The sequence below is a fragment of the Tamandua tetradactyla genome, chromosome 11 (genome assembly GCF_023851605.1).
Source record: "Tamandua tetradactyla isolate mTamTet1 chromosome 11, mTamTet1.pri, whole genome shotgun sequence".
In the NCBI taxonomy this organism is placed as follows: domain Eukaryota; kingdom Metazoa; phylum Chordata; class Mammalia; order Pilosa; family Myrmecophagidae; genus Tamandua; species Tamandua tetradactyla.
Window position 1 is genome coordinate 91,154,565 of NC_135337.1, and position 27,284 is coordinate 91,181,848.

A 27,284-nucleotide genomic window follows, 5' to 3' on the forward strand; every position below is an offset into this window, starting at 1 on the left:
CGGGGCTGTCCTGCTGCCCCACCTCCCCTCTCTTGAGTGGGAACAAAGTCGAGGAACCAGTCCCTCGACTGCTGGTGGGGCAGACACCCGGGCCTCAGACGGGGACAAAGAGTTTTCTTTTTATTTATTTATCTACATTCAGCTTAATTCAGATGTGCTGCCTGAAGGATCCAGACATTAAAAAAACAAAACAAAAAAAACCCACTCTTTCCCACTGGTTTTTAAAATAAAATCTTCACTTATAAAACGGAAACACTAAAGCATTAAAATACAGAAAGCTCGTTTAACTCACTTCACAAAAGCATTAACAGATGACGTATCCCTTCTGTAACTATTTAAAGACAAACTGAGTTAACACGAACACCAATTGTAAATAGACAGAGGGATACTTAACTGCAGGAACTCAAAAAACTACTCGGACAAAGTTGTAATGGCAACTAACAAACCACTGAAGACACGGAGTCCCAAACACGGCTAAATATGGGTCACAGGACGGGTCATGGCCTGACCAGCTGCACCTCACAACACGGCAACGTGGAACCGGGGTGGGGACAGGGACGAGAGGGCCTGGAGGGCCCAGATGACATGTTAACTGTGATGCATAAAACTGCCTCTTCCGATGGGTGCAAGTGCAGAAGGTACCAAGCTTCACCCCGCGGTGGGGCTTATCTGTACTGGTAGTTCATGCTGTGGTCTGCATTTCTGCCGTAGCCGCCCTGTGAGGACTGGTAGGAGCTGGGAGGGCCGCTGTAATTCTGTCCGGACCCAGGGGAGTTGTAGTTGGACTGTGACGAGTAGCCTCCTGGAGGAGAGAGGTGGGGGTTAGAGGGGGCAGGCAGCCAGGCCCGTCAGGATGCCAGGGAGCGCCATGGCCAAGAGGTAAGAAGGGAGCCCTGCACTTTCACACCTCACTCTGCTAAGTGCCTTTCCTACATCGCTAGGGCTGCTTTTCCTGTCACCCCAAAGGTGGGCCCATGGTGGCCCTGCTGTGGGGGCTGGCAACTTGCCAAGCCACAGACTCATCTGCAGCAGGAGCTGGGATGAGAGGCTGCCTGGCCGCGGGGCACAGATGGAGCAGGCTGTATGGCTCTCATGGGATCCTCTGTCAATGTTGCTGCCCCTGTTTAAGAGGAAGGCCACTATGGGAGGAAATCTTCATTTTGGGCTCCCCCAGAGAAGCCTGGGAAGCTGGGGGTCTAATCTGAGTCCCAGAGCCCTGTTTGTGGGAGCTATGCACCCCATGTGCCCAGGATTACCACGCCTGACTGGAACCCCACGCAATGCCACGTAAGATGCCCCTGCAACTCACTGCTCTGCTGCCTGCACACCCAGGGCCCCCACCGACCAGAGGGTCAGCCCCTTGTGCCAAGCCGCCTGTGGCTCCAGGCCCACCTTGTTTGCCTTGGTAGGAAGAGCCGCCCCCAGAACCTCCGCCGTAGCCCCCATGTGACCCTGGGTTGTAGGACGACCCGCCTGAGCCGTAGCTGCTCCCGCCGCTTCGGCCTCCACTACCACTGTAGTCTGGGGGAGAGAAGATAGTGTGGTTAAGGGGCCTTGGCAAGGACACATGGCTATGAAGTCAAGGGGCCTCAGATGCACTCTGGACTCGGCAGGTCTTTGGCCGAGACCCCAGACCTTTGTAGATATCCCTTTCCTGACTGTTCAGCAAGAGTTAGCCCCACAAGGCAGTATAGGGGGCAGTTGAAGCCCTGCAGGGTCACCTCACCCCAGGTGCGGGCTGTTCACCCAATTTTGAAACCGGGGTCTCTCCTGCTGCCACACCTGCTCCTCCAACCAAACTTCCCAGCAGCTCAGAAACAGCTTGGCCAGCCTAAGACCGATGGTTACCCAACCATCCCCAAGCACATGGCAGCATTGCTGCTAACACCACTCCCCTGTGAAGAATCAATGCCACCTCCCTCTTCTACCCAGCCAGATGACCAGCACAGCCGTAGCCAGTGTGTGTGCATGAGGAGGATAGGGCTGGGGGCTCTAGGCCAGTACAACATGCCCCATTCACTGAGGAAAGAATCCAAGCTCTTCTAGGGTCTGGATGCAATACTCTCCAGAGCCCAGCTCAGGCGGTCCCCCCTTGGCATTATCTGGCCCTGGAACCCCACCCCCACCCCCTGCCACCTTGTGCCCCCACCTCTACCCATGGCCTCTAAAGGCTCAGATCAGGGCTTAGATACGCCTGCCTTCAGAAAGAATTCACCCCCTGCGTCTTCCTAACAACCTCTGCAGCCAGCACCACCTATCCTGTCCTCTCAGGCCCAAAGCGGAGGTCTGGGCTGGTGAAGGTGCGCATCCGCCATTCCAGAAGCTGTGCTGCCCGACCCCACCAGGCTGAGAACTGCTCAGAGCCGCTGGAAGCCAACTCACTGAATTTGCTCTCGTAGTTGTAGTCTGATCCGCCCCCACCTCCAGGTGAGCTGTAGGAATTGGAGTAGGAGGAGTAGTTGCCTTGTCCATGGTTATAGCCTTTCTGTTTGCCCTGGGGGGGGCCATAGTTGCTGTACTGGCTCTGGTTATAGGACTGCTGCTGTCCTTGGTGGGACTGGTAGCCGGAGCCGTACGAAGGCTTCTGCTGGCTTCCATGCGGTGGCTTCTTCCCAGCATGCTTTGGGGGTACCGGTGAGTTGTAGCTGTCGCCCTGGTAGTAGGAGCCGTAGCCAGATGAGCCCCCGCCGCCACCTCCACCGCCGCCACCAGCATTCCCAGAATGCCCTCCGTTGCTATAGAATTGACCTAAACAGGAAGGCAGCAGGTCAGGTGTGGGGCCAGGAAGGCAAAAGTCAGGGAAGGAGAGGGAGAGCACTGCTGTAGGCCCTGAAGGCTGACCCACGAGCACCTGCCCAGGCCAGGTGAGCCCAAAGCCCCACTTGCTCCATCCACAGGTGGCTGCCAGAGGCAGAGGGAAAGAGGAAGGAGAGGGCCGTGGCTCCGTTCCTTAAAGCAGCCTGGTTGGGGTTGGCCCAGCCTTCAGCTCCACTCACCCGTCAGCTGATGACAACAATGGATCTCTGCCAAGCAGCCTGCTGCCAGCAGCATTTGCAGGGGATGTCAACATTACAATGAGATGGGCTCCGAGCGCTGATGACATTCACGACTAGCTGATGCTACCCGGATGTCCCCAACGGTGACAGGAAAAGCAAAGCCCAGAGAAGCAGCCAGCCACCCTTCTCATCCTATACTGTGCTGGGAAAAGGCTCAGTCATGGGCCAGGGTGACTACAGGAGACGCTCTTTAATGAGGCTCCTTAAAAACCATCTTAGAAGACCAAATGGTCTCATCTGTTTCTTGGTAGAATGAATTGTGAATCAGTCAAATCATTTGTAGTATCTTCCTGATATGATTCCAAGGAGGATTCCAAACCTCCCGGGGAAAGGGAAACTGAGGTGTGAGAGTATCCACAGCAGGGTCTCAAAACTCTGGCCTTGGCAGCTGCCCAGAAGCCCCTCCTTGTTCCCAGCACAGCTGCTGGGTACAGGCAGGACCAAGCACAGCAGGACTGACGAGTGAGCAGCAAGGCCACCCCTTTCTCAGGCTCTGAAGTGGAGACTGGCACAGAAAAGCCCATGAAACCTACTGGTCAGCACAGTGGCCCTGCCAGGACCTCAGAGTGGCCAACGGGGCTGTGGGTCAGTTAAAGCAACACGTCAATCACAGGCTTACAACAGAGCCCCCTCCTGCTAGCAGTCAGTATGGGAAGGCTTGGTGGGCAAGCGAGGCTGGAAAAAGGGGAGAACAGGGAATGTGGGTGGCTCTCCACACAGCCAGCTAGTGACCAGGGTTCAGGTTCCCCAGACCAGGAAGGCTTGAGCCCACAGTCACCTTGGCTGGCCAGTGATGGTGGGTAGTGCTGGCACCTGGTCTGCCTTGCTCACCAGGGAAAGGGCAGTTCCCACATAGCCCATCTTTCCTTCCCACACTTTGCACCAAGTGACCCGTGCCTTTTGGGGTGAGGGATTGTTCATCTGAGTCCTCACAAGCCCTCCACTCACTGGAGTTGTGTATCCCACGCTAGTATGTCTCAAGCCTTTGAATAAGAATTTGGATCTGCAGGCTTCACTTTCTTTTCTTTGGGCAGGTGTCCTCCACCCTCCACCCCCCATGACAAAGCCAAAGCACCAAAGAGGAGGACGTGTCTCCCACTGCAAGAAAGCAAACATGCACAGGCTCAGCGAGGAGACTGGGAGGAAGACATGTCCTTGCCAGGCCCACCCAGACCCTCCGCCCCCAGCTTCGCCAGTGTCCTACACTGAGCACCATGGGCGAGCACGCGGCTCCACCTCGCCCCTCCTGACCACACGAATGAAGACACCAAGTATCAAGGGCTTGTTATGTTAACATGTATTGATTAAAAAAAAATAAAGGGAAGGGGAAGTTTTCAACGTCATTCAGGATAACTATTTCCTGGTATAAAAAGACATTATTCTCAAACAATAACTTTCTAAAAAAAAATACATCATGCAATAAAAGTTTTAAAAAGTTTCACTGAATGTTTCAAATCTCTGGGAACAAATTATTTAGTAATTGTTTTGACCAGTCTTTGCCTGAATAAACGCAAAATCTTGCAAGTCAACGCAGAGGTGGGCTGTGTTGCAGTAAGAACTGCTGACCAGAGCCCAAAGCCAACAAGGCCAACACTTCCGACAAGGCCTCCCCAGAAATGGGCTCAGTAAAGAGCTGAATGCCACCTCTGTGGGCTCTCTGCACATAGCCGAGATGCCATTATCACGGGTCTGCCCCCAAAATCAGAGGGTGGAAGCTTCCAGGCTGTGTGGTGTCAGACACAGATGGGTGCCCAACGGCACGGCCCCTGCTAAGACCACCTCTCTACTGGAGGGTCCAGACACAGGCTGGACTCTTTCTGCTTGATTGGATTTTAAAGTCCCACTTAAAAAACAAAACAAAACAAAAACAAAAAAAACAACAGAATCCCATGCACTTGCAGCTGTGACTCAGACTTGCAAAATTTCCCGTTGCCTACTTCTTAGAGCCTGTCTGTACCTGGCACTAATAATGGAAGCACAGTTTTGATACCTCTGAGAGTTCAAGTTCACTCTATACTATAAACCAGCCACAAAATGTCACATCCCCAGACAATAACCCACCAGAGCGTTTACAAAAGGCCGGAGAAGCTAACTTAGCACAATTTACAATTCCCCAAACATTCTCAATGTTTCACATGCTTATTTAAAAAAAAAAAAAAAAAAAAAGCTTGCTCTGGATTCAGATGTGGTGAGACAGTTTCCATTACTGTCAAAGGCATCAACCGGATTTGGGAATTGTTAAAAGGTTAAAAATTCATACAAAACCTGCTGTAAATTAAGACAAAGGTAGATTAAAATGCTTCATTATCTGTCTCTTAAATAAAGTAATGCTTTCCATAAAAAGCACAGGTGGGCTTTTGCCTTGATGCTGGACAACGCTGGCTCTAGAATTCTGTGCAATTCTGCACAAAAAGACATTTTCTGAAAATTGTTTTCCACTTATTGTGACCAAGTTCAAAGGCAAATCACGATAAAAACTGCCATTGTCTTAAATTCTGCAGGCTAAGAGTTTCAGACAAGCTGCGGTGAAAAGCCACGGTAGAGAAACCCAGTGAAGCACAGGGACACAGCACGGACACTTTGGGTTTTGGAGTTCGAGAAAATTGGAGTAAAAAGTTGATTTTGTGTGCAATACTTTTAGATGCTCTAGGAAGACCCAAAATCATGATAGCCGTAGCAGTCTGTGAAAAAGTCACCTACAAAAGGGGGAGACAGAGCAGAGAAAGAAAATTAGAATTCTTTTGAAAAATGGCACAGAGCGCCACATTTGAAATTCATGTTTTAGATTTCTCTGCTCTTGTCACACCCCCCATGAAGGCTCCTTCTCAAGACAAGAACTGTGCACTGGCAGGAAGAGCTTAGTCACAGGCTGGTGCTTCACATGGCTTCAAGCAGAGAAATTTAAAATTTTGACTTTTAAGTCACGCAAATTTAAAGAATAAATTACACTTCCGCAGAGTGGGGCTCAAGGACAGTTAAACTAATCGCCAAAAAAAAAAGGTGGGTGCCACTCCTAAGTCTCAGGGAGGCTGCTGCTGGGTGACCCTTCCCTAACTCCAGCCCAGGAGCTAAGCTGCAGCTTCTTCCCAAGTTCGAGAGAGAGAGAAATGCACTTACTGTAGCCCGCTGTTGCCGAGTTGCCTCCATAGCCATAGCTCCCGTACCCAGCACCTAGAAGAGAAGAGAACAAAGTGACCAGGGGTGGTGGAGGCGAGTCTGCACAGCCCCGCCTGCAGGCTGGACACATAGGGATGGACCGCGCAGGACAAGGCCCTCACCGGCGTTCATGTAGCCTCCATGGTTGGTGCCACCAAATCCTCTGCCTCTCCCTCGGCCACGGAGGTTCCCTCCTCTTCCCCGCCCACGGAGGTTTGGGGGCGGAGGCACTTCATTGTGCATGGGGCCTCCCATTCCAAACCCAGGGTTGTGAGGCTGCAAGAGAGAGAAAAAGTCAAGTCACCTTAAATCACCTTAACGGCACAACTCACATCCCTGGGTGAATTCAGGCTAAGCTTCAATACAATCACTTACCTTAGCAGCAAATTTAGGTCCACCGCGGACGGGTACGGGGGCTCTCTTCTTTTTATTAGCTTCAAGGGCAAGAGGGGCGTCAGGGAAAAGCTTTTCTAGTGCAGCAAGGGCAGCATATGCCTTTGCCACCTTTTTATTGGAACCGGCCCCTTGGAACTTCTGCCCATCCACCTCCACCTGAAAAGAATGGATGTACGTGAGGCAGGCAAGGGCGTGGAGACCCAAAATCCCAAAACCATCTCTCCAGACACCCAGGCCCCACAGCCACCCAGCCCTGTGGCAGCTCAGGGGTGTACTCCCGTTGGCTCACCTCCATGACGAAGCGCTTGTCATGGCTGCCCCCTGTCTCCGAGATGAGCTCATACTTAAGGCCGCGTCTCTTTTCATTTAGTTCCATAACTGGGTTCTTGCCATGCTTGGTTAGGATCGGCCCCTGCTGTTTTACGTTCTCAGGGGAAACAAAAAAAGCAAACCAACCAACTTAGCTACAGGCTTCCTAGCCACAAGCCGGAGGAGCAGCAGCCACTCTCCTGTTTTAAGGCTGAGCCCTCCACTCCATTTACCCTGCTCTCCTGGGCCAAAGATTCTGTCAACTCCTTAGTGGGGTCTCAAAGCAATGCTACGCTCCCACCTGCATCCAGCACCCCACCTCTGGGAAGCAGCACGTTCTTCACCATGGGCCACCCTGGACCAGTACTGCCTTGGTCCCCAGGACATAGGGATGCCTGCTCAGTCCTTTGATGGTTGCTCCCAGCACCCACCACGTGCTCACCTCGGCAGTGGTGTCTGAGGAGAAGGCAGCACTGGGGGTTGACACGGTTTCCACCACAGGGGGAGGGGCCACCACTGCTGGTTTTGCCTCCGTCTCCTCGGCCGAGTCCTCCCCCTTGCTCGATTCCCGGCCTTCGGCTCCCGTAGGCAGGCCCATGTCCTGTAACACCTGCAGAGGAGACAAGACCCCCAGAACCCCAATGAGGGAGGGCTCTGCACCATGTCAGGGCCAACAGTCATTCACTCAGGCTTTCCGCGAGTCTGGCAGGCGCTGCACCCCCACAAGCCTGCCCTGGGGTATCCTGAAGCAGTAGTTTCTGGGGTGGAGACCAGTAACCTGGAAGGTTTTTCTCTTAACTCCCCAGGCGATTCGAATACAGAACCATGTTCATGGAACCTCTGCTTTTTACCTTCAACAATGAAGGACTTCTGGCCACAGAGATACAGCAAATACTTCTAACCACTTCAGTGTTCGCGAGCCCTCCCTAAAACTCATGCTGCCCCACATGAGGCCTAACCATGGGCTCCCAAGATGAAGAACGTGGCTTTGCTGTTCAGAGGATGGAGACGAACAGATGGTGACAACAGGCTACTCACCTTGACGGCCACATGCAGCTTGGCGGTCTTTTTCGAGGGTCCAGAGGCCTCGAATGAGCTCCCATCTACCTCCACAGACATCGTGAAGATAGGGGCGTGGACCGGCCCGGTCTGGGAAACCAGCTTATACTGCAGGCCTGGTTTCAGCTGGTTCAATCTCATCAGAGCATTCATAGCTTGGGGAGGCTCTGCCTTCTCCTCTAAAAAGTAAACACCAAGATTGCTTTAGATAAGCATACCACAGAGAAAACTTGGTCAAGTGTAAATTGGGTGGGGTCACTGCCAAAGGCTTCCTGCCAAGCGACAATTATCTGGCCACACTCATCAAGACATGCACTGCATCTCTCCCAGGCAGTCTGTGGTCACCAGCTAAAGGACATCCCTACTTGGGTTCTGTCCCAACTACCATTATTTCACATTTTAAAAAAGGACTTATATCATGTCCAAGAAAAGTAAAACAAAAGCAGACGTGACTGTCTCCCCACTCTAAGGTGAACCTTATAATCAGAGCCAGACGGGACACTAAAGTGCACCACTCAAAAGCTCGCACCTTTCTTCTGGATCTTCTTCTTCTTTTTGCTGGGAGATTTTTCCTCACCATCTTCCTCCATTGGGCGTTTCATGGGCGTGATGGCATAGGTAGTACTAGGGGGGATTTGGACTGAAAGACAGGACAGAAGCAACTGAGTGATCAGGTCTGCTAGGTGACTGAGAATCTGGAATTGGGAGCTGGCACCCAACCCCCAGGAGCCTGTGCATACTTACCCGTGTAGTCCACTGGGTTCTCGTTCTTTGGTTTCTTGGGCATCTTAGAAGGCAGAGGGTCCATCCCCAGGACTTTATGGAGCTGGCCAAAAGCAGCAAGTCGCAGTGCATGCTGGAGAAGGGGAAGAGGTGTCTAACTCAGCTGCCCTGTGCTCATCGCCAAGGTGCTGTGTGCTCACTAGTGCCTTCTGGAAGGGGTGGGGGCTGAGGGTATTGCTAATGGTCTCCCCTACAACAGCAAGGGGTTCCCCAACAGCCAGAGGAGTGCCTGACTGCTAGAGCCCAGCCTTGCTGTGGTGGAAGGCCAGCCTGTGACCACCCCCCTCAGGAGGAATACAGGAGACCCCAACCTGGGGACTGGTTGCCACACGGAGCCACGTGGTGGACCTGCGGGGGAAGGAGCCCCGGAGCTGTCCAACAGCAAACATCTCCCCGCTGAACTCGGTGTCTGAAAACCACACTCGAGCAGACTGAGGGGACAGACAGCAACCACGCATGGCGCCAGGGGAAAGAAGCAGCCCAGATTGGGGCGCCCTGTACCAGACACGCTCCCTTTGCCTTCAGTCCCGGACCTGAGCCTAAAGTCCAGTGCTACCCTGAGAATACCCAGTAACGGAACTGGAAGCCAGCAATGATTACAGACTGGGTAAGGGCTCACGTTTGCAATGGCGATGACTATACCTGAGCACTCTGTGTGATATCTTCCCGTTGCTGTCTGTCTAGATGCCCAATAGCATCAGTGGCTTCTTTTTCACAAGGGTCATAAATGCCAGAACCATCTGAAGGCAGGAAACAAGGAAGATATGCAGAGGATTATCTTTGAGCGTCTCTGAAGAGTTGTGCTGGCTGAGGGAATCGGGTGCGTTACCCCCCACGCCCCATCCACACCCAGCTCTGGAAAACACGCCGAGCTAGGTGACCCACTCAGCGTCCAGCCCTTGAGAGAAATAATGCACTTGTGTCTCAGAGCACGAAATTCACGTGGGAGTGGGTCACCCCTGCCCCTGGATCCGCCCTCTGAATCACAGCTGCGGACCTGGCACAGGGCTGGATATGATGGTGCAAGAGGGTAGTCACATGCTTCGGCCTAGGGGACATGGGGCTGCTGCGGCCCTAACCCAGTCAGGGGCCCACGGGGCACTGGCCTCGGGGCTGCTGTCCCTGTCCTCTCCCTGCACCTGGCAGAGCAGAAGGCCCCACCTGGCATCACGATCCCGGACGCCAGGCACTCCAGCACTCTTCGGAGGGCTTCGCCCGCCCCCATGGGCCTGTTGGCCGTGCCAATGGATTTTTCACAGAGAAGCTCAAGTGGCTGAAAGGCAAGAGAGGCAGTCAGCCACCACTGGCGAGAGAGCACCAACCACCACAGGGAGCTCTCACTGGGGGTGGGGAAGGTCACAGCCATCCAGGTCCACAAGTTCTGGTGAAGGACAAGGGCCAAGCCAAAGGCAGAACAGCTAGAGCAAGGCTCAGCCAGCTTATCTTCAAGGGCCAGAGGTTAACTAGTTTAGGCCTCTTGGGCCTAAAGGCCAGCTGAAGATGTTGCAGAGGTGCTGGCATTCAACATGTGACCAGTGTAAAATATAAAAACTATACACTTAAACTGTAGGCTGTTATTAAAAAACTCAGGCAGCTGGCCAGAAGTGGTCCGTGAGCCAGATTGCTGGCCCCTGCCCAAGAGCATCTACAGCCACTTCTTTCTAGAGTGGATCATGTCACATTGAAAGGTGCTGCCAGGCCAGCCTCCATCCCTCTCTCGACTGAGCTGCAGCCTCAAGTCATGGTCCTTGTTTTGCTCTTACCACCCTCCAAGGAGTGGCACAGGGGAGCTGCTCACCAGCAGCTCTGATAAGGACATATCTACTAAATATCAAAGGACCCACTCATCCCGTTCCCACAGGTTTCCTGGGGTACGACGGGAGGGGATCTAGGGTGAGACCTCTGTGTGTGCACATGGCCCTGGAGGCCATACCTAGAAGGTATCCTTACCCATCCTCGGAGAGGACCCCAGGTGGGCACGCGGGTGCACAGGTCTCTCAGAACCCGGATGACAATGACACAGGACTTCAGCCCATTGGCTCTGGCCTAAACAACAAAGCACAGGCTCTTTAGACTAAGGAACTTCCCTGAACACAAGGCAAACATGAAACACAAGTCTCGCGATGCTGCTTTGTCAAGGGTAAACGGTACGTGTCTACAACCATCAAGCATGTGGTTTGCAGTCGCATCCCTGTAGGTACAAGAATAACATTACTCTTAACACAAAGCAGCAGCAGCCCACCTCCTTGGTTACGAGCCCCCTTTGGGGACAGCAAATTGGTTTACGTGCATTCCTTTAGCACCTGCACAGCCGCAGGTGCTAAGCTCAGCACAGCTCTCATCAATGTTAAAGACACTTTATGGTCAAAGTTAGCCAAGTTAAAACTTAGGAATTCTCTACTGAAAGACAAATAGAAGAACAAAATGCAAACCTGGAACCACTTGGCGTGTCGGAGGGACGCCAAGGCAGCAAGGCATTTCTGCCTGTCCAGAACGTCCGGGGGATCGTTGACTGATAGCGTTTCTATTCATGGATGGAATAAGAAGACAAGGCACAGTTTGACCAAGGGGTTTCTGTCAGGTGGAAAGGGATGTGGCAGTGTCCTAAAAGGGCAGCTCAGGCTCTCAGGAGAGGTCATCTCCACCCTTGAGCAGGGAAGGAGCAGCTAGAGCACATGTGACTCTTTCCTGAGAGGAAATCATAAAAAGTGGAGGCTCCCTCCAAAAAAGAGAAAAAACAAAACAGAACAAAAACAAAAGAGGGAAGTTACTCTAATAGGAATAATCCCATGGGGGAAGGGGACAGATAGGCGAATCCTATTTTCTGATAGACTGTCACCTTGCTTCCTCCCCACGGTCTCCCCATAAATTAACTCAGCTTAAAACTTCAATGGGGGAAAAAAAAAAGTTGGGGGTGTGTGGGGAGCAGAAATGAACTCCCTCTCTGCTTCTACCACAGCCATACCCTAAAGGCATCTGCAGCCAGGGACCACTTCCACCCACGAGGCTTGGCTGCCCTAGCCCCCAGCCCTTGACAGAGAGAGTCCTGTTGGTCAAAGGTCCAGCGTCCCTGAATTGATTGACTAGGAGGGCTCTGGTCATCGGAGTCAAAGATCAGAACCAAAGGCAATCAACATAAGAGTAACCGGGGGATCAGTCAGCCTGTGCTGCAGCAGAACCGAAGGGTTTGTCTTTTCTGCCATGTGTACATCAGGGGTTTGGATGAGGCCTGTTATCTTTACTTTATAGGGTGAGTTTTGTGATAAAAAACATCCACACAGAAAAGACAGATGAGGGGCCCGGGTGGATTTTGAATTGTGAAAGCATTACCCATCTCTCAGGTTCAAAGATTTAGTTTGAAAAACTGCCCAACTGTTTAGAACTCTATCCAAAACTCTGCATCAGCTCTTTAACTTTCAGCTGATAAAAGCAGCCAGTGGAAGAAGACAAACGAAGACACCCTCAGTTTTGCTGCAACACAAGCCATTTGCACGACTCCAACGTGACGTTCATGCAGAAACCACCTGATTGTCTTCAACAATTTGAAAACCATAAAATACCAGGGGCACATTTTTCCAAAGCCAGAGAATGGCTCAACAGAAAAACAAGTTCAAACCTTAGGATAACATTCAAAGAATTAAAGCAACTAAAATGGTGCAGTTCCCCTGTGAAAAGTGCTACTCACTTTTAGTGCAACTGTTTTGTCAAACTCCCAGTAACTCAAACCAAACGGGAGATGGGATCTCAGAGTAAGCCAAATCTACACCGATATCCTCTAATCAAAACCGTCTAAAACTGAATAGCACATTTGAAAAGTGAGGAGACACCAAGTTTCCTAAGGGCTGCTGGCCCTTCTCAGTCTCCCTACCTCCAGCTAATACTTTCTCCATTTCTTCTCTGACAACAGGGGATGTCAGGTGGATGGTCAGGGACAATGGAGGTTCTTTTGTGTTTTTTATCACAATTGCAGCATCATCGACAGATTGGAGTATTTCATACTTGTCTTCTGTAACAGCCTAAAAACAGAAATGGCAATTTTCAAGAACCCAATCCATAGTCCTATTCAAATTCCCTGGTTACTACAGCAGACAGGCCAACTTCTTGGGGTATGAGGTGACAGGAAGTGCCTTCAGCTAGGCTGTTAGGCATTTCCCTCTTGCTGAACAGGTCTCTGGCCACTTTCTGGGTATCCCAGAGATGGGGGGTAACTAACTACACACAGAAAGAAGTGGCGCATGGAAGCTATATAGTACAATGATGGGCAAAACTTTAGGATGTGGGAGGAGATCAGGTTTAAATCCATTTTGTCTCTTAACAGTTGTATAACTCTGCACAAATCATCTAAGATGGAAGCTTGTGATCTATAAAGTGGGCTTGATGACATGCCCCACACAAGGCTGTGGGCAGACTGCACTGGACATTATACACAGACAGCATGGTGTCCTCTACGGGCGCAGCATCCGACCCGTGGTATTTCCACACCAGCATAGCAGCAATCAGAATGCAGAATGAAAACAGTGAGCCGTGAAACAGCTCCCATCATAAAAGCACATAAAAGTATGTATAAAATGCACATAAAAGTATGCATCTGCTGCAAATGTGTAAGTTAAGGATGTTCCCCACAGACTGATTTTTTTTCTTCTTTATACCAGTTTACATGATAAGCCAAAGGAAAATTCAGGCTTTTTTGTTGCTGTTGTTAAAGGAAACAGTATCACATGTGGGAAGGATGGGAAACAAACGCATTTTTAAAAACCTAAATTTATGTTTCCTTAACATCCTGGGCAGCTCCTCCTCTGTGGCGGGGGCTGCCTGTGCGCTGTAGAACTTTCAGTGGCATCCCTGGCCTCCCCCTCTGGAGGCTAACAGTACTTCCTAGAGGAGACAACCAAAAATGCCTCCAGAGACATTGTCAAATGTTCGCTGAGGGGCAAAACTGCCCCAGTTAAGAACCACTGATCGAAACTGATTAAAAAAAATCATAAGGAGTGACTCTTGGCAAAAGTTGTCCTCCCTTTACGTTTATACTTAACTTTATTTTTTTCAATTAATAAATTTTTATAGTAAATGATGATTTAGAAGTGCCTAAATAAAAAATTAAGATTTCACCTTAAATTTTATCTCCTCAAAAATATCTTCTGCACTGCATTAGTGCCCTATTTCAATTGCGACCTTTGTAGTGGGCCATACATTGTCTGTGGCATGCAACAGGATCCATACTTAAATATGTAAAGAATACACATGGAAATTAACAGTGGTTTTCTAAGGGGTGAGACTTATGGGCACTTATTTGCTTCTTCTGCAGCCAAACTGAAGGGCATCGTGTGCTAGGGAGCAGCACACAGCAGGACGGCGTGCAAGCTCTGAATCTTCAGCCTCACCCGGGGCTTCCGGTGTCTGATGTCACCCATGACATCTAGATGATGTAAGTCCCACTACTGGGGTTGTTACAAAGATGAAACAATCCATGTCAAGAGCACCTACAGCCTAGGGCCTGGCATAGTAAATACTCAATAAATGTCAGAGGCCATTATGATGCAACACTTTTGTAATGAGAAAAGAAGTTGATTTTTAAAGATTCTCGTTCATGTCTAGGTTAGTTTGGATCTGGGAAGAATGGAGTTTGGATGTGAAATTAATGCCAGAAACTCACTGTCAGACAGTCTGGCATACAAGAGCCCCTGGGTTGCTCTCTGCTGGCAACAAGTTCGGGTGTAGGTGCAGCCAGCCACTCATCATAACTCTTGGTGGCTCTGTGGCACCCTGTCCACTACGTAATGAGGAGACATGAGCACCACAGGTGCAAGGAGAGTTTGGAGCCTGGTGTATGCTACAGGTTGGGTGCCTAGTCCTCTGCCTGCGTCCCTGCCTACAGCCCCACCCCACTTGTTGGAGGTGGTCACTCACAGCGAGCTGGATGGCCAAGTTGTCAGCCACCTTGTCCAGGAGGGCAGTTGTGGGTTTCTCTTTACATAACAGTACCAGCTCCAGATCCAAGTCCCCCTTGAGCAGAAGGCCCTTTGCCACGAGGCCAACACGCATCACTCCCCGCAAGGTTCTGGTCATGTGCTCCGTCTTCTGTTCCCTGAGGGGCAGACCAATGCATGGCACAATGAGGGATGCAGTATGGCCAGAACCCTGGGCCCCAGGAAAAGCCCTTAGAAAAAGGGATATCTAGCTTATCTCACTAGAAAGAGGAGGGAAAAAACCCAACCTACCCGGCACCTTCTTTGGTCTCATCCTCCGGGGGTACATCCATGTTCTCGGACTCGGCGTGCTCGCCAGTGCCTTTTTCCTGCTCGTCTATCCAGTCTGACACAGCTTTCAGAGCCCGCTCCGTGTGGGACACCATGTTCTGGACAGCCTCCAGCTCCTCTTGGGTTGGATAAACAGAAGAATGTTTTGCCATCACATGGCGGTCATCATTCACAAAAATTCGCATTGGACGCTGGAAATGCAAAAACCATGTTAAAAAAGACTGAAAGAGACCAAGCAATATGTTTTTTATCTTAGACTGCACAAGTCAGAATGAGGCTATACCTTTCATGTAAACATGAAACTATAAGAATACAATGGGACATCTGAGAAGTCAGACAAACTTAAAAGCTGTTCTCTTTGGACAGCAAGGGGAATGAGGGACTGACTATACACTTCTTCACTATTTGGATTTTAACAACATGCATTATTTTACAGTGTAAAAACTCTAACGAAAAACAGTAATTAAATGATACAAGCATCTCAGTGCATGAATGAAAACATAACAGCTGTGATTAAAAATATATATATTCTTACCATTTTTACTTCTTTTTCTGTAGTGTCTGGAAATCAAATGTTTGCTTATCTTTTCAAATTGTAACAGATTTCCTTGATGTTATCAACACTTCAACTATCTATAAGATCAGAAAATCCTGTTAGTGCAAATATCTCACAGACTGATTAGGTTTTTTTTGTTTGTTTGTTTTTTTAACATGGCCAAGCACCGGGAATCGAACCTGGGTCCTCTGGCATGGCAGGCAAGCATTCTTGCCTGCTGAGCCACCGTGGCCTGCCCCAGACTGATTAGTTTTAGCAGCCAGATACTCAGCAGTCTGACTGACATTAGTTTGTAACATGAAGGTGCCCCATAACACAGCAGGACATGCCTTTATGTCCAGGTACTCACTGCCCTGCCAAGGCACTTAGACAACTAGCTACAAAGTTTCCCTACAATGAAAACATCTAATTTCTGGAAGCCAGGTCTGACAGCAGGATCCTACCCAGATGGTTTCTTTCTTTTCTATTATTATTTCATCATTTTTACATATTAGAGTAAGATGTTTACAGATATATACATATATAAAAGATATTAACAAGCCTTCAAAAATTGATGTAGTCTGTTCATCAAAATCTTGAGTGTCTGGAGAAGGAAAAGGGAGGGAAAGATTGCCGGCTCCTGAAAGGAGGTAAAGAAGAGATGGCATGAAGGCAGGAGACAGAGGGCCCAAGGAGGTTCCTGTAAAATGGGAAGATAAGAACCTTCTGAAAAATCAGGAGACAGTCTGGTCCATACTAAAACCTTTCAAATGGGTAAACAGCAGCCACAAAAGTGAGCACAGCATATGACAGAGTCCTACTACTCCATATACCAACAAGCCCCTTGAACCTCAACTTTCTTAAGAGCCAGGGCAGCCTGCTTAAGCCTGGAAAGACAAATGCATCAAGGATAAACTGACCTGACTGGCCAAAACATGAATTTCCCAAATGCTTCAGGTCCACCTTGCCATTCTAATGGCAAATTTAAAGGCTGCCAAACTGAACTTAAAAGCATAAGGGTCTACTCGTAGGCAGTGCCCCAGCAGAGCCAAAGAGGAGGTAGCAGTGAGGTAAAAAATCCCCACAGTAATAGAGGAGCGATGAGGGAACAAAGGGTGGAAAGCAGGAAAGAGCAGTCCCAGCTGCTCAGTGAGAAGAGGCTCTTGGTGAGCCCATCAGTCTCCACCATGGTGGAGCATCTGCGGAGACGCTCTGTTGACACCCTATTTGCCCAGCCACTAGCCATGTGGCACGTTATAAGTTTTCTTGGAGCTTCCTTCTACATCTGCAACACGGGAATGGCCCCTCTATTTTTGCAGAAGCACCAGGGTCGACAAACGAGTCAACCTACGTAATGCAAGTAGCACAAATTTCAGAACCTCAAAAACAGCACCCCCAGGATCTGGACCGCCCAGCTGAGAGGGCTAACAATGGAATGACACGTGTGCTAAAGGGCATCTTGTAGTAAGGAATGACACCATTCCTTCAGGTAAGAGTGAGTGACATCACAGTTCTGTTTAAAAAGGACATCTCCATCTACTATACGCCTATTTAAACATTTATGGCTGAAATTACATGCCTGGTGTTTGCTCTAAAATAGCAAAGGTGAAGTAGGGAGTGGTGAGGGGGAAGATAAAGGAAAACTACGGAATGCTGGTAGCTGTTGAAGTTGGGTGATGGATATACTAGGATTCATCCCTATTAAGCGTTTTGCTGTTTTTGTTTTTTTTTAACGCACAGAAAACTTAAGCAAACTTTTACAAACCGTGGTAGATAATCTAAAAATCAAACCAAAGTTCTGGAAACACAATTTTAAATTAACAAGAACCAGATCAGCAGAAATCACAACTTGCTTCCTGACACAGCCCAGGAAATCACTCTGTGCTGAACAGTGAGGAGTTATATATACACAGGTAATAAAGCCACCAGTCTTGGCCTTATCTATGCTGAAATCGCATCCATCTGGTAAGGATGGTTGATGTTTAAAACTGTACTTATTTATTCAACAAGTATTTAGCTTGTCACTCCTATGCACCAGGCACTCGGCTAGATGCTGGGGACAGTGACAGATGAGACAGACAAGTCCCCATTCCCAGGAACTTGACTGTCTGGTGCATCCTGAAGGAGAAACTCTTTCCCCTCTAAGTCCAACATGGTGGTATGAACTCTAAAGTACATATAACAACCTGTTCATCTTAAATTCCTTCCCACTAGATTAAACCAAGGTTGCAGCTGGCAAAGACCTTTTTATAAAAGTTTTTCTAGGATTAAGACGGTCTAAAAACCTACTTAAAGGAGTTGTTTGGAGAAAAAATGGACTCCACACCTGAAACAGGAAATGTGCAGGTAAGCCAGTACAGCATCAGAAAGCGAGCAAGTGCTCAAAGAGATCAGCAGGACTGTCCAAAGAACACAGCAGCAGGCTTGAGGCTGTCCACTGCTGCATTTGGGACATCTGCGTATCAAACAGACTAATGGAAAAGGATAGAAATACTAATTTTTGGAGTTGGGCTTGAGCTCTGCAGTTGTTCAACAAGTCTTCCAGGTTATTCTTGCACATTTAACAGAACCACTGAGATGGACGAACCTTAGGCTTAGGAAGGAGTCAGATTCAGGGAGTCATCAGCAAAATAGGGGTCCCAGAAGCTGCAGGCTGTCAGTTAAGAGCCCTGCCCAAGGGTCCCATGGTAAATGGGATGCAGGGCTGCAGTGTTCTTACCTCTGGCCCTCTGAAGTGTCTGATAAGTGAGCCTCTTATTTTGGACAGATAAATGATTTCCAATATAACCTAGTTTATTTGATATGTTCCAAAGTGTAACAAGTTAAACTTTAAAAAAAAAAAAAAAAAAAGAATTCCACCTACAAGAAATTCTATAACAGGCAAAACAACTCAGTGAGGGGAAAACAATCAGAATAGTGGCTGCCTTTGGAAGATGTTGGCAGGGGTCACCTGGGAAGGGATCAGGTGATGGTCCCTTAGTGGTAATGACAGGAGTGGATCTTGATAGGGGTGGGGAGTGTACAGTGGTCAAAACTCACCAAATGGTGTACTCAAGATATGTGTATTACATCTAAAGAAAACAAGAACTGTAAACACCAAACTCTAGTTACAATTTTGAGGGAAGCCTGCAGTTTATTTTGAAATGCATCCGAAAAACAGTGAACTGACAGATAAACAGACAACAGATGGATGGGCAGACATGAAACACAAGTATACACATCTCAATGGCAGACGCCTGGGTGTGTATACAGACGTTCAGTGTAAAGCTGTTACTTTTTCTTTGTGTTGGAAAGTTTTCATAATAAAATGTTGCAAAAACATACCTATAATTGATTCAACATAAAGTTAAAAAACTCCAGAAGTCAACAACGATACTTATTTGGTACAGTAACCACACTGAAGACTCAAACTTGGGCAAAAACAAAGCCTGCAGCCTCTCTGGAAAGAAACTGAAGGAAGGTGTGAGTGGAAACTGAAATACAAGGATTTTAAAATATGACTCTGTGTGCTTTGGGATTTTCTAACACACAGGGATCAAGTTTCAATTTTTTTTTTTGTTTCTGAAACCAGCCCACCCACAGCATTCCAAGTTAAAAAGTTTAAACCACAAACATTATGCTTGTAATGCGATGACCATCTTTCTGACTGCTCACTAATTACAACACGAGGTTCACAGCACGTACTGCTGGAAAAGACAAGACACTCAAGACAGCAGGTCTGGCTCGCCGCATGTCTGCAGGATGAACGAACAGGTGGGGTGCCCGACCCCTAACAGGTATGGAGATGGGAGGGGAGGAGATGCTGGGAAGCACTCTCACCCAAGCAGGTGGCAGGCCCACTTGGCAAGCACCTCTAGGGTAGTGCATGGAGTCCCACCGCAGCCCCACAGACTCCAAGGAATGGTTCTGAAGCAAATTCTCATCTCAGAAAGACCCCATTCGGTTTGAGAATTACACTGATCCAACCCCTGACCTTGGTTTCCTGACCTGTCCTGGGTTGTGAAGTGAAACGATGCACATGGACTGATCTTTTAGTGACTCCTTAAATTTTTACAGATTCACATCGTCAAGACATACTGAAAATAATATTTACAAAGCAATCTAGCCAGAAAATGCCAATTTTAAAATCTGGTTACCAAATGCACTCTACAAAATACAAAAATCCTGTTCTGTCTGCAACAATGTTAAACAGTATTTTACAACTTCTGTCATGAGGAGATAATAAAACTGGGAATAAAGGTTTTCACAAATATCTTCAATTGATCCTGTCCATTTTCTTCCTATATTTTTGATCCTTTCTTCTAAAGAACCAACTATAGTAATCAACTTAAAAAAAAAATTTTTACTTGACAAAATAAACAACTGGCAAACTCAAGTTGCTACCCAAAATGATTCTGGAATTCCCACTTGCTCTGTGACACCCAGGACTCTGGGACCAACTGGTATGGTGCAGGGCCCTCAGGTCTTGAAGACGGAAACCGAGGGTCTGAGCCTGGCCTCCCCAACCTGGCAGCTAGCTGCAGGGCCTCAGACAGATCATTCTGACCTTCAGAGTCAAAACTGAAGATGAAAATATCACCTACACCTAAGAGCTGCAGGTAGTTAGTATGACTGCTGGGAATGTGGGAAGATGTTTTCTAAACAACAAAACTATAAATGCAATATAGCAAAGAGAATGATGATCTTAACTGCTCTTGGATGAACCACTAGAAGAAATGCTTTAAAATCTGCCTGTGAGGACTGCTGGAATGAGCCGGGACCCAGCACCATGGAAATGAGAAAGCCTTCTTGACCAAAAAAGAGGGAAGAGTGAAATGAGACAAAATAAGTTTCAGTGGCTGAGAGATTCCAAACAGAGTCGAGAGGTTATCCTGAAGGTTATTCTTATGCACCACACAGTTATTCCTTTTTAGTTTATGGCATACTGGCATGGCTGGAGGGACATACTGTCAATTGAATTTTGTTCAGTAGCCTTGATTCTTGGAGACAAATGTGTAACTATACAGCTTTTATAGTGTAACCATGTGGTTGTGAAAACCTTGTGTCTGATGCTCCTTATACTCAGGGTGTGGACAGATGAGTAAAAAAATAGTGGGGGGGGGGGGTTATAAGGAGTAAAAAAAAATTGGATAGACTGACAGAACTAGCGGTCAATGAGAAAGATGGGTAAAGGGTATGGGATGTATGAGTTTTTTTCTTTTTTATTTCTTTCTCTGGAGTGATGCAAATGTTCTAAAAATGCTCATGGTGATGAATACACAACTGTGTGAAGATGCTGTGAGCCAGTGATTGCATACTCTGATCAATTATATGTTTGAAGATATCTCAATAAATAAATAAATAAATAAATATATATATATAAATCTGCCTATGAGTGGACATCAAATCCCAGAACAATGTTTAACCTATCTGGAACTGAGAAGTATCGACGATTCTTTCCAAAAAGATCTTCAGGCAGTGAGAGGATGGGGATGCAAGTTTAGGAGATCTTTCCACGTGGTCAGGTGAAGCCTTGGATTTTTCTTTTCTTTTCTTTCCTTTTTTTTAAAATTAAGTGTGCAATTTAATTTTGAGTTTATTTCTCCCAAAGGTGTTGTTTACTAGTTAAAAAAAAAGGTACCTCTCAAAGGACACTAAATATTAACATGCAGACACATGAATTATTTTAGTATGAAAGGGTGCCTTTTTCTAAATTAAACTTTTTGAGATAATTGTAGGCACACATGCAGAAATAATGCAGATAAATCCATATGTCCTTGACCCAGTTCCCCATATGTAACATCTTGCAAAACAAGAGTGCGACGTAACTAACATCGATAAAAGGCGAGAAACCCAGAATGCAGCCTGGATCACACCTCACCTCTTATTTAACCTTCCCGAGCAACCACTAATCCAGTCACCACTTCAATAATCTTGCCATTCCAAGAATGTTACATATAAATGGAATTGTACAGTGTGTAACATTTTCAGATTAGCTAGTTTCATTCAGCATTAACTGATTCAAGTTCCACACAAATCACCTCGAGGATCAAGAGTTTGCTCCTTCTGATTGCTAAGTAGTATTCTGTGGTTATCATGGCTTGTTTAAGCCTTCATTCAGGACACCTGGGGCGTTTCCAGTTCTTGCCTTTTATGAATAAAGCTGCTATGAACATCCCCGTGCAAGCTTTTGTGTGAGCATCAAGTTTCATTTCTTTGGGATACACGCTCAAGAGTGAAACTGCTGGGTCCTATGGCAACTGACTGATTAGTTTTAGAAGAAAACTGCTAAACTGCTTTCCATAGTCAAAGCCCTGGGTTTTAAAAATAAAACTTGAGCAATTTCACCAAAATCAATTTACTTCACAATCTCTCCCCTCCTGTCCACTTCCATGCCCACTCAGTGAGGCCAAGGTCACAGTGCGCTCACTCACCAGGCAGCCCCCCAGACCTGCCATATCTACAGGCCATTTATACTTCCTCTTAGAAGGATTCTGCACAAGCCACCCACTCAACTAGTATTTATCAAGTGCCATTATGAGCCATGGGGCTTGGCTGGTATTTCCATGTTGCTCACATTTAGATTTTTTGGGGGGAATTACGAATCCATAACAAGACATTAAACTGCAAAAAACCTGAATGTGTTGGGAAGTAAACCTAACTTGCAGCGTTTCATAATGAAAAACACACTCAGATAAGAGAAAGTGATCCCAAGAGAAACAGTAGGAAAGCAAGTGGCCGGGAAAACTAATACCCAAATAAGACCTTACCTCGAGTTTGAACCACAATCTTAATGATGTCAACAAGGGCAACTGACCGGAACCTTTAAAGAAATTATCATGGACCTCAAACGGCCAAGCAAATACTTCACACTAAGATGTAAAAAACACGTGGAGTTGGAGGGTGCATGGGTAGGTCAATGGTTAAATGCCCGCCTTTCATGCGGGAGATCCAGGTTCGATTTCTGGACCACACCCCCCCCCCCCCGCCCCCCAAAAAAACTTGGAGCAAATTTACTCTCTAATAAAAGGATGGACATTTCAACTTTGTGACTAAATAATCTTTGATGGTCATACACGGCCCCCAAGAAAATAGCTCTTACAGAGTAAACTCACTTTAATTTAAAACTAGCAGCTATATTCTCAATTTCTCCACTTTGTGAATATTTAATATGAGGTGAGAATTACACTTCAACTGGACATCTCTTTCAGACTCAAATTCAGACATATGAACAAGACATCTGAAAATAACACATTACAATTCTGTATGAATTCCAACTATTTATAATGGGATCACCTGTTAAGGGATATCTTGGAAAAATCTCCCAGGGATTTAACAAATCACATAAACCCTAAGAGACAATTTAAAAAAATCAGTACACTGATGAGGCTCCCTAACATCTACTCACTCTTTTTTCACTGTCTTTTTCTGTAATGCTACCAGCATCACAGAGAAGAAATATTGGCTTATCCTAAACAATAAAGCAGAGTAAACCGAATTGTTTCGCACAGAACTGCCAAATGCTTCAGCAGGGCACCAACCTCCTTCACTACCTCACTGTAGGTAGGTGCCAGCCAAACCATTATCTGTCTCTAATTACAAATCTTTCCATGGGAAAGAGAAATCAAATCTTTCTCTCCTAGGGGCTTGTGAAGAAGAAAAATAGCATCCGAAATAGAGACCTCATATTAAAGAAGATGATACTTGTGATATTAAAGGAACAGAGAGTTCAATTAAAGCGTGTTTCAAATAAGGTGTCTCACTTTATGGAACCATATGTGTTCATACTAGATGACGTTTACACACCTTCCAGAACTACGTTAATTTGGCTAACAAAACATGGCGGATGTAGAGGCCAAAGAGGCATAAACTTTGTCTTCTTCAGGAAAGGAATCACTCTTCTGAGGTGGTGAAAGGTGAACTCAAACAAACTGGGGAGGCTGAAAAAGGTAGATAACCGGGATCTGTTCGAGTCCAAACAAAACTTCCAAAGTCTTTTTCAGAAGTAAAAAGAATCTCAGCTCCCAAATCTGGCAAAACCCTAGAAGACAAAAGGATGCCTAAATTTAACCCAAGAGGGGAAAGAGGCTGACAGAGAAAACTCTTTCCTCATCACTGGCTGTCTGTCCCTACCTGGAAGCCGTCACCAGAAGAGCATGAAAAGGAGCACAGCATTCCTAAGATCAAAATATTAGCAGCCTCCCTTTGCCAACATGGTATTCTGATGGGTGAATTAAAAACAAAACAAAACAAGAAACAGCCTGGGATTCCTCACTCTCAGGAATATGAGTCTCCAAAACGCTAAGCACATTAGGAGGCAAAGCAATTTTTGCCTTCAGGCATTACATGAGTTCCATCAGTTAAAACAAAAACTGCCAACAACTAGGCACTTCTCTGTTCCACAAAGATGATTTCCAGGCTGGTCCAAGTGCCAGAAAGTGAAGGAGTCTCTGCTCAATCAGTGCCCAGAGTCGGCAAGGCCAACATGCGCTCAGACTCCAAAATGAATGAGAAAGTACTCCAGACAACCCCAGGGACCAGTTGTTTACCCACCAGGCCAAGAGGCAGCTCAGGAACAAGAACCCCAGGAAGACAGGGAAGGGACAGTAACACCTGCCAGTCCCCTGGGGACTTCTTTTCTCTTTTCCAGCTGTGAATGAGGCTTTGGTTCCCACACTTCATTCATAGTCTGAGTTGCTGTAGCTACATCCCAAGAGATCACACGCAAAATACAGTAGCAGCACCCAGAGCAATCCCTGAAGATTCCCAAACGCAAATACCTGAACAAGGACAGTTTAAAGACCTAACTTTAATCCTAACTTCATCAGGCGGCACCTAGCATTTTCCCCGCTGGCCCCAAAAATGCCATCAGACCACTCATTTTAAAGACAGCGAACGCCTAAGCAATCAGAGAGACTCAAAAATCACTGAAATCCCTCAGTGGAGGAAATGGGAGTTTATCAACGAAACTGATGCTTCCGTGCCCATCTGTCATCTCCCTAAGCAGGATCCCAAGCAACTACCAATTTCGGAAACACTGAGAAGAGATGACTTGGCCTCCCCAAGTTTGGACAGTAAACTGGGAGTAACCATGCTGACCCTCCCCTCCCAAACACTCCATCTAGACGGAAGATTAACCAGAATAGACTCTTAATCACTTAACGACGAGCATCCCACATCTCTCACCAGATCACCGGTTTGGGGGAGAAAGTAAATAAATCCTAAGCAATCTGGAGAAAACTCACCATCAATGATATACCTGAACCCAAGAAAGGGAAAGCGGAAACTCTCCCAAGTTTGGGTCCTGATCTAGGGAAGGATGAACTAACCAGAGATTTGGAAACCCCACGAACGCACCAAGGCCTTCTCTGGAGCCAGCGCGGGGCTGGGGGTTCCAGGAAGGGGGTCCGCCCCCTCGTGCGCACAAAGGACAAAGGAGACGACGTTTCCCGCTTCGGGAACCTGGGACAACCCCCTCCCCCCGGAACCCGGGGCGGGAAGGGGACAAAGAGGAGGAGGGGGCGAAGAGGGGGGTGGCCCGCGGTGCCGGCCGGGATGCTAGCGGCCCGAAGGGGGTGTGTGCGCCCAGCACGTGCGCGCGTGCGCGCCGGGAGCCGCAACAGACAAAGCCCGGCACCGGGCCCTCGCCGCCGCCGCCATTTTGTTTCCTCGGCACAATGGGGGAGAGTAACGGCCGAGCGCGGGAGCAAGGCTGGCAAGGGAGGCATGGGCCAGGCTGCCGGAGTGAGAGACCCGGGCGGAGCCGGGGGTCTCGGGGCGCCTCCGGCCTTGTCACCGCGACCTCCCGGCCGGGCCCGCGCTGAGAAGGAGGGCGGGCGGGGGAGGGGCAGAGGCGGGAGCGGGCCCCGCCGCCGCCACCTTGGCGCTTACCTCGTCTGCGTCCCCTACCCCGACCGCAGCCGCCACCGCCCTCCTGCCACAGCCCGCCGGGGTCTCCCCCCAAAAGCCACGCGGTGCGCGCCGGGCTGCTGGGTCCAACTGCAATGGCGAGAGGAGGAGGAGGAGCCGGGCCGGGGGCGAGCGGGCGAGCGGACGCGCGCGCCGAGGAGGTGCGAGCACACGTGACTGGTCGGAGCCCCGCCCCCTCGCCGCCGCGTTGCCGCTCGACGCAGGGCAGGCCGCGGCGTGAGGGAGGGGCAAAGGCAGGTAAGGAGGCGAGCCATGGTCACGTGATGGGGGCTCGAGTGCTGCGTGAGTGATCACGTGGGGGCGATGCCTTCCGCTCCCCTCTCGAAGGTTTCGCTCGATCATGTGACAGTGGCGAAATCCCAGGGCTTGTTGCCCATGTGACGGGAACTGTTGCGCCTTTCGTGTGCCCTATTGGTGGATCTACGTCATGGGACCAGGTCGCCGCTCTTCTTTCAATGGCGGTTTTTTTTTTTTTTTAAGCCGCTATTACCACGTGGTGCAGGGCTAAGGGGGGGGAGCCTCTCTGCGGAAGCGAGTTTGCACGCCTGCGCGGCCGCCATCTTACGCCATGAGTACGTTGGCGGAAACAACTGTGAGAGGCTGAGTGGGAGTGTTCGTTAGTGGCGGGATCTCAGTTTCGGAGTTCCACTGGCTCACGGAGAGGGCTCTTCGGGGCTTCTTTCTTCCGCTCCGCAAGACCCGCAAGTGAGTCGCGTGCATGTGCGAGAAACAGCTGGATCGAGCGCCTCGGTGGTCCCCTAAGCCTTTCCGGATATAGCGTCGGGGCCGGAGCCTCCGAAGGGCAGAGCCGAGCTGGTCGGCATCCTTCAGCTGCCCATTTTCTCACACAAGGAGAAACTGAGTCTGAGGAAAGGAAATGATGCTCTCCGAGGGTTCAGGGCCCGTTCCTTGGGGAGCGGAGGCTGGAACTCGGGTCCTTGGGCCAACAGCGCGGGTTCAGCAGTAAAGCCTGTGGCCGAATGCCTTCTATTTACAGCCTGGTTCGGCTTTGTAAGACCCGCGACGTGTGGTCTCTGCTTTGACTAAGCCCGGCTCTCTCCGTTGTCAGGATGGGGTTTGAGCGCACAAGGCAGGTTGGCAGGCAGGCACAAGGCTATTGACACGCTGCCGGGGTAAGGAGCAAGAAGAGCGAGGAGTTATTGAAAGTCTCGTTCCTGGAGGAGGGAAGAAGTCATTCAAGACCTGTGGCCTAATTGTCTTCCTTGCAAAAAAAAAATAGGGACGGCGCAGAATCCTGCGTCCTGAGTGACCAAGGACAGTGCATCTCCTCAGCCTTCCTTTCGTTAGCTACAAAACAGTGATGATTTTAAAAGCACTTGGCACAGTTCTTTATGCAAAGCAAATGCCCCCAAATGGTAACTATTATTAAGAAGGTGAGATATGAAAACAAGAAAAAATGGATGCACGTTGTACCTACTGTTTTTATTTACATTTTGTTACGGGTTTTGGAATAGATGATCTATTCATATGCGGTAAAGCGTCTAATGTGCAAAAGGATAAGGAAGAACAAAGTCCATCTCCCCAAAACACGCAAGTCCCTGCCTTCTTGTTCTGTGTATCTCTGCGGAGAAATGTTATTTTCGGAGGTGTGTAAATGCATTTTTCTAATTTTTTAATATGGGTAATACATATATCTTTCTGCATCTTGCTTTTTCATCTTTATTTGATGTCCCTTAGAGATCTTTCTTATACAAATAAAGCTTAAGAATCAAGAAAGGTTTGGCAAAATTAATGGGAGATAGATTAATGGGTGAAGATAATGGTGATAACAGGCTTTGATACCTGTGATTTCATTTGAGGCCC

General features: G+C 48.3%; 1 protein-coding gene across 6 annotated transcripts; it reads right to left on the minus strand.

Annotated features, from left to right (window-relative positions):
- Positions 1 to 543: 543 nt before the first annotated feature.
- Positions 544 to 25,440, minus strand: ILF3 (interleukin enhancer binding factor 3). Of its 6 annotated transcripts, none has more exons than XM_077121819.1 (21): positions 25,422 to 25,440; positions 15,552 to 15,649; positions 14,978 to 15,207; positions 14,667 to 14,844; positions 12,628 to 12,775; positions 11,192 to 11,283; positions 10,710 to 10,805; positions 9,921 to 10,032; positions 9,402 to 9,499; positions 8,721 to 8,832; positions 8,506 to 8,616; positions 7,956 to 8,155; positions 7,360 to 7,527; positions 6,898 to 7,023; positions 6,588 to 6,764; positions 6,335 to 6,488; positions 6,174 to 6,227; positions 4,132 to 4,154; positions 2,383 to 2,748; positions 1,393 to 1,521; positions 560 to 802 (listed from the first exon to the last, which is right to left on the minus strand). In XM_077121819.1, the coding sequence occupies exons 2-21, from the start codon at positions 15,552 to 15,554 to the stop codon at positions 683 to 685; spliced, it is 2,697 nt and encodes an 898-aa protein (XP_076977934.1). In that variant the 5' UTR covers positions 15,555 to 15,649; positions 25,422 to 25,440; the 3' UTR covers positions 560 to 682. The 6 variants fall into 6 exon arrangements, with proteins under 6 accessions (XP_076977935.1, XP_076977933.1, XP_076977934.1 ...); XM_077121817.1 differs by having other exon boundaries at positions 6,898 to 7,035; XM_077121820.1 differs by lacking the exon at positions 4,132 to 4,154 and having other exon boundaries at positions 544 to 802.
- Positions 25,441 to 27,284: the final 1,844 nt, after the last annotated feature.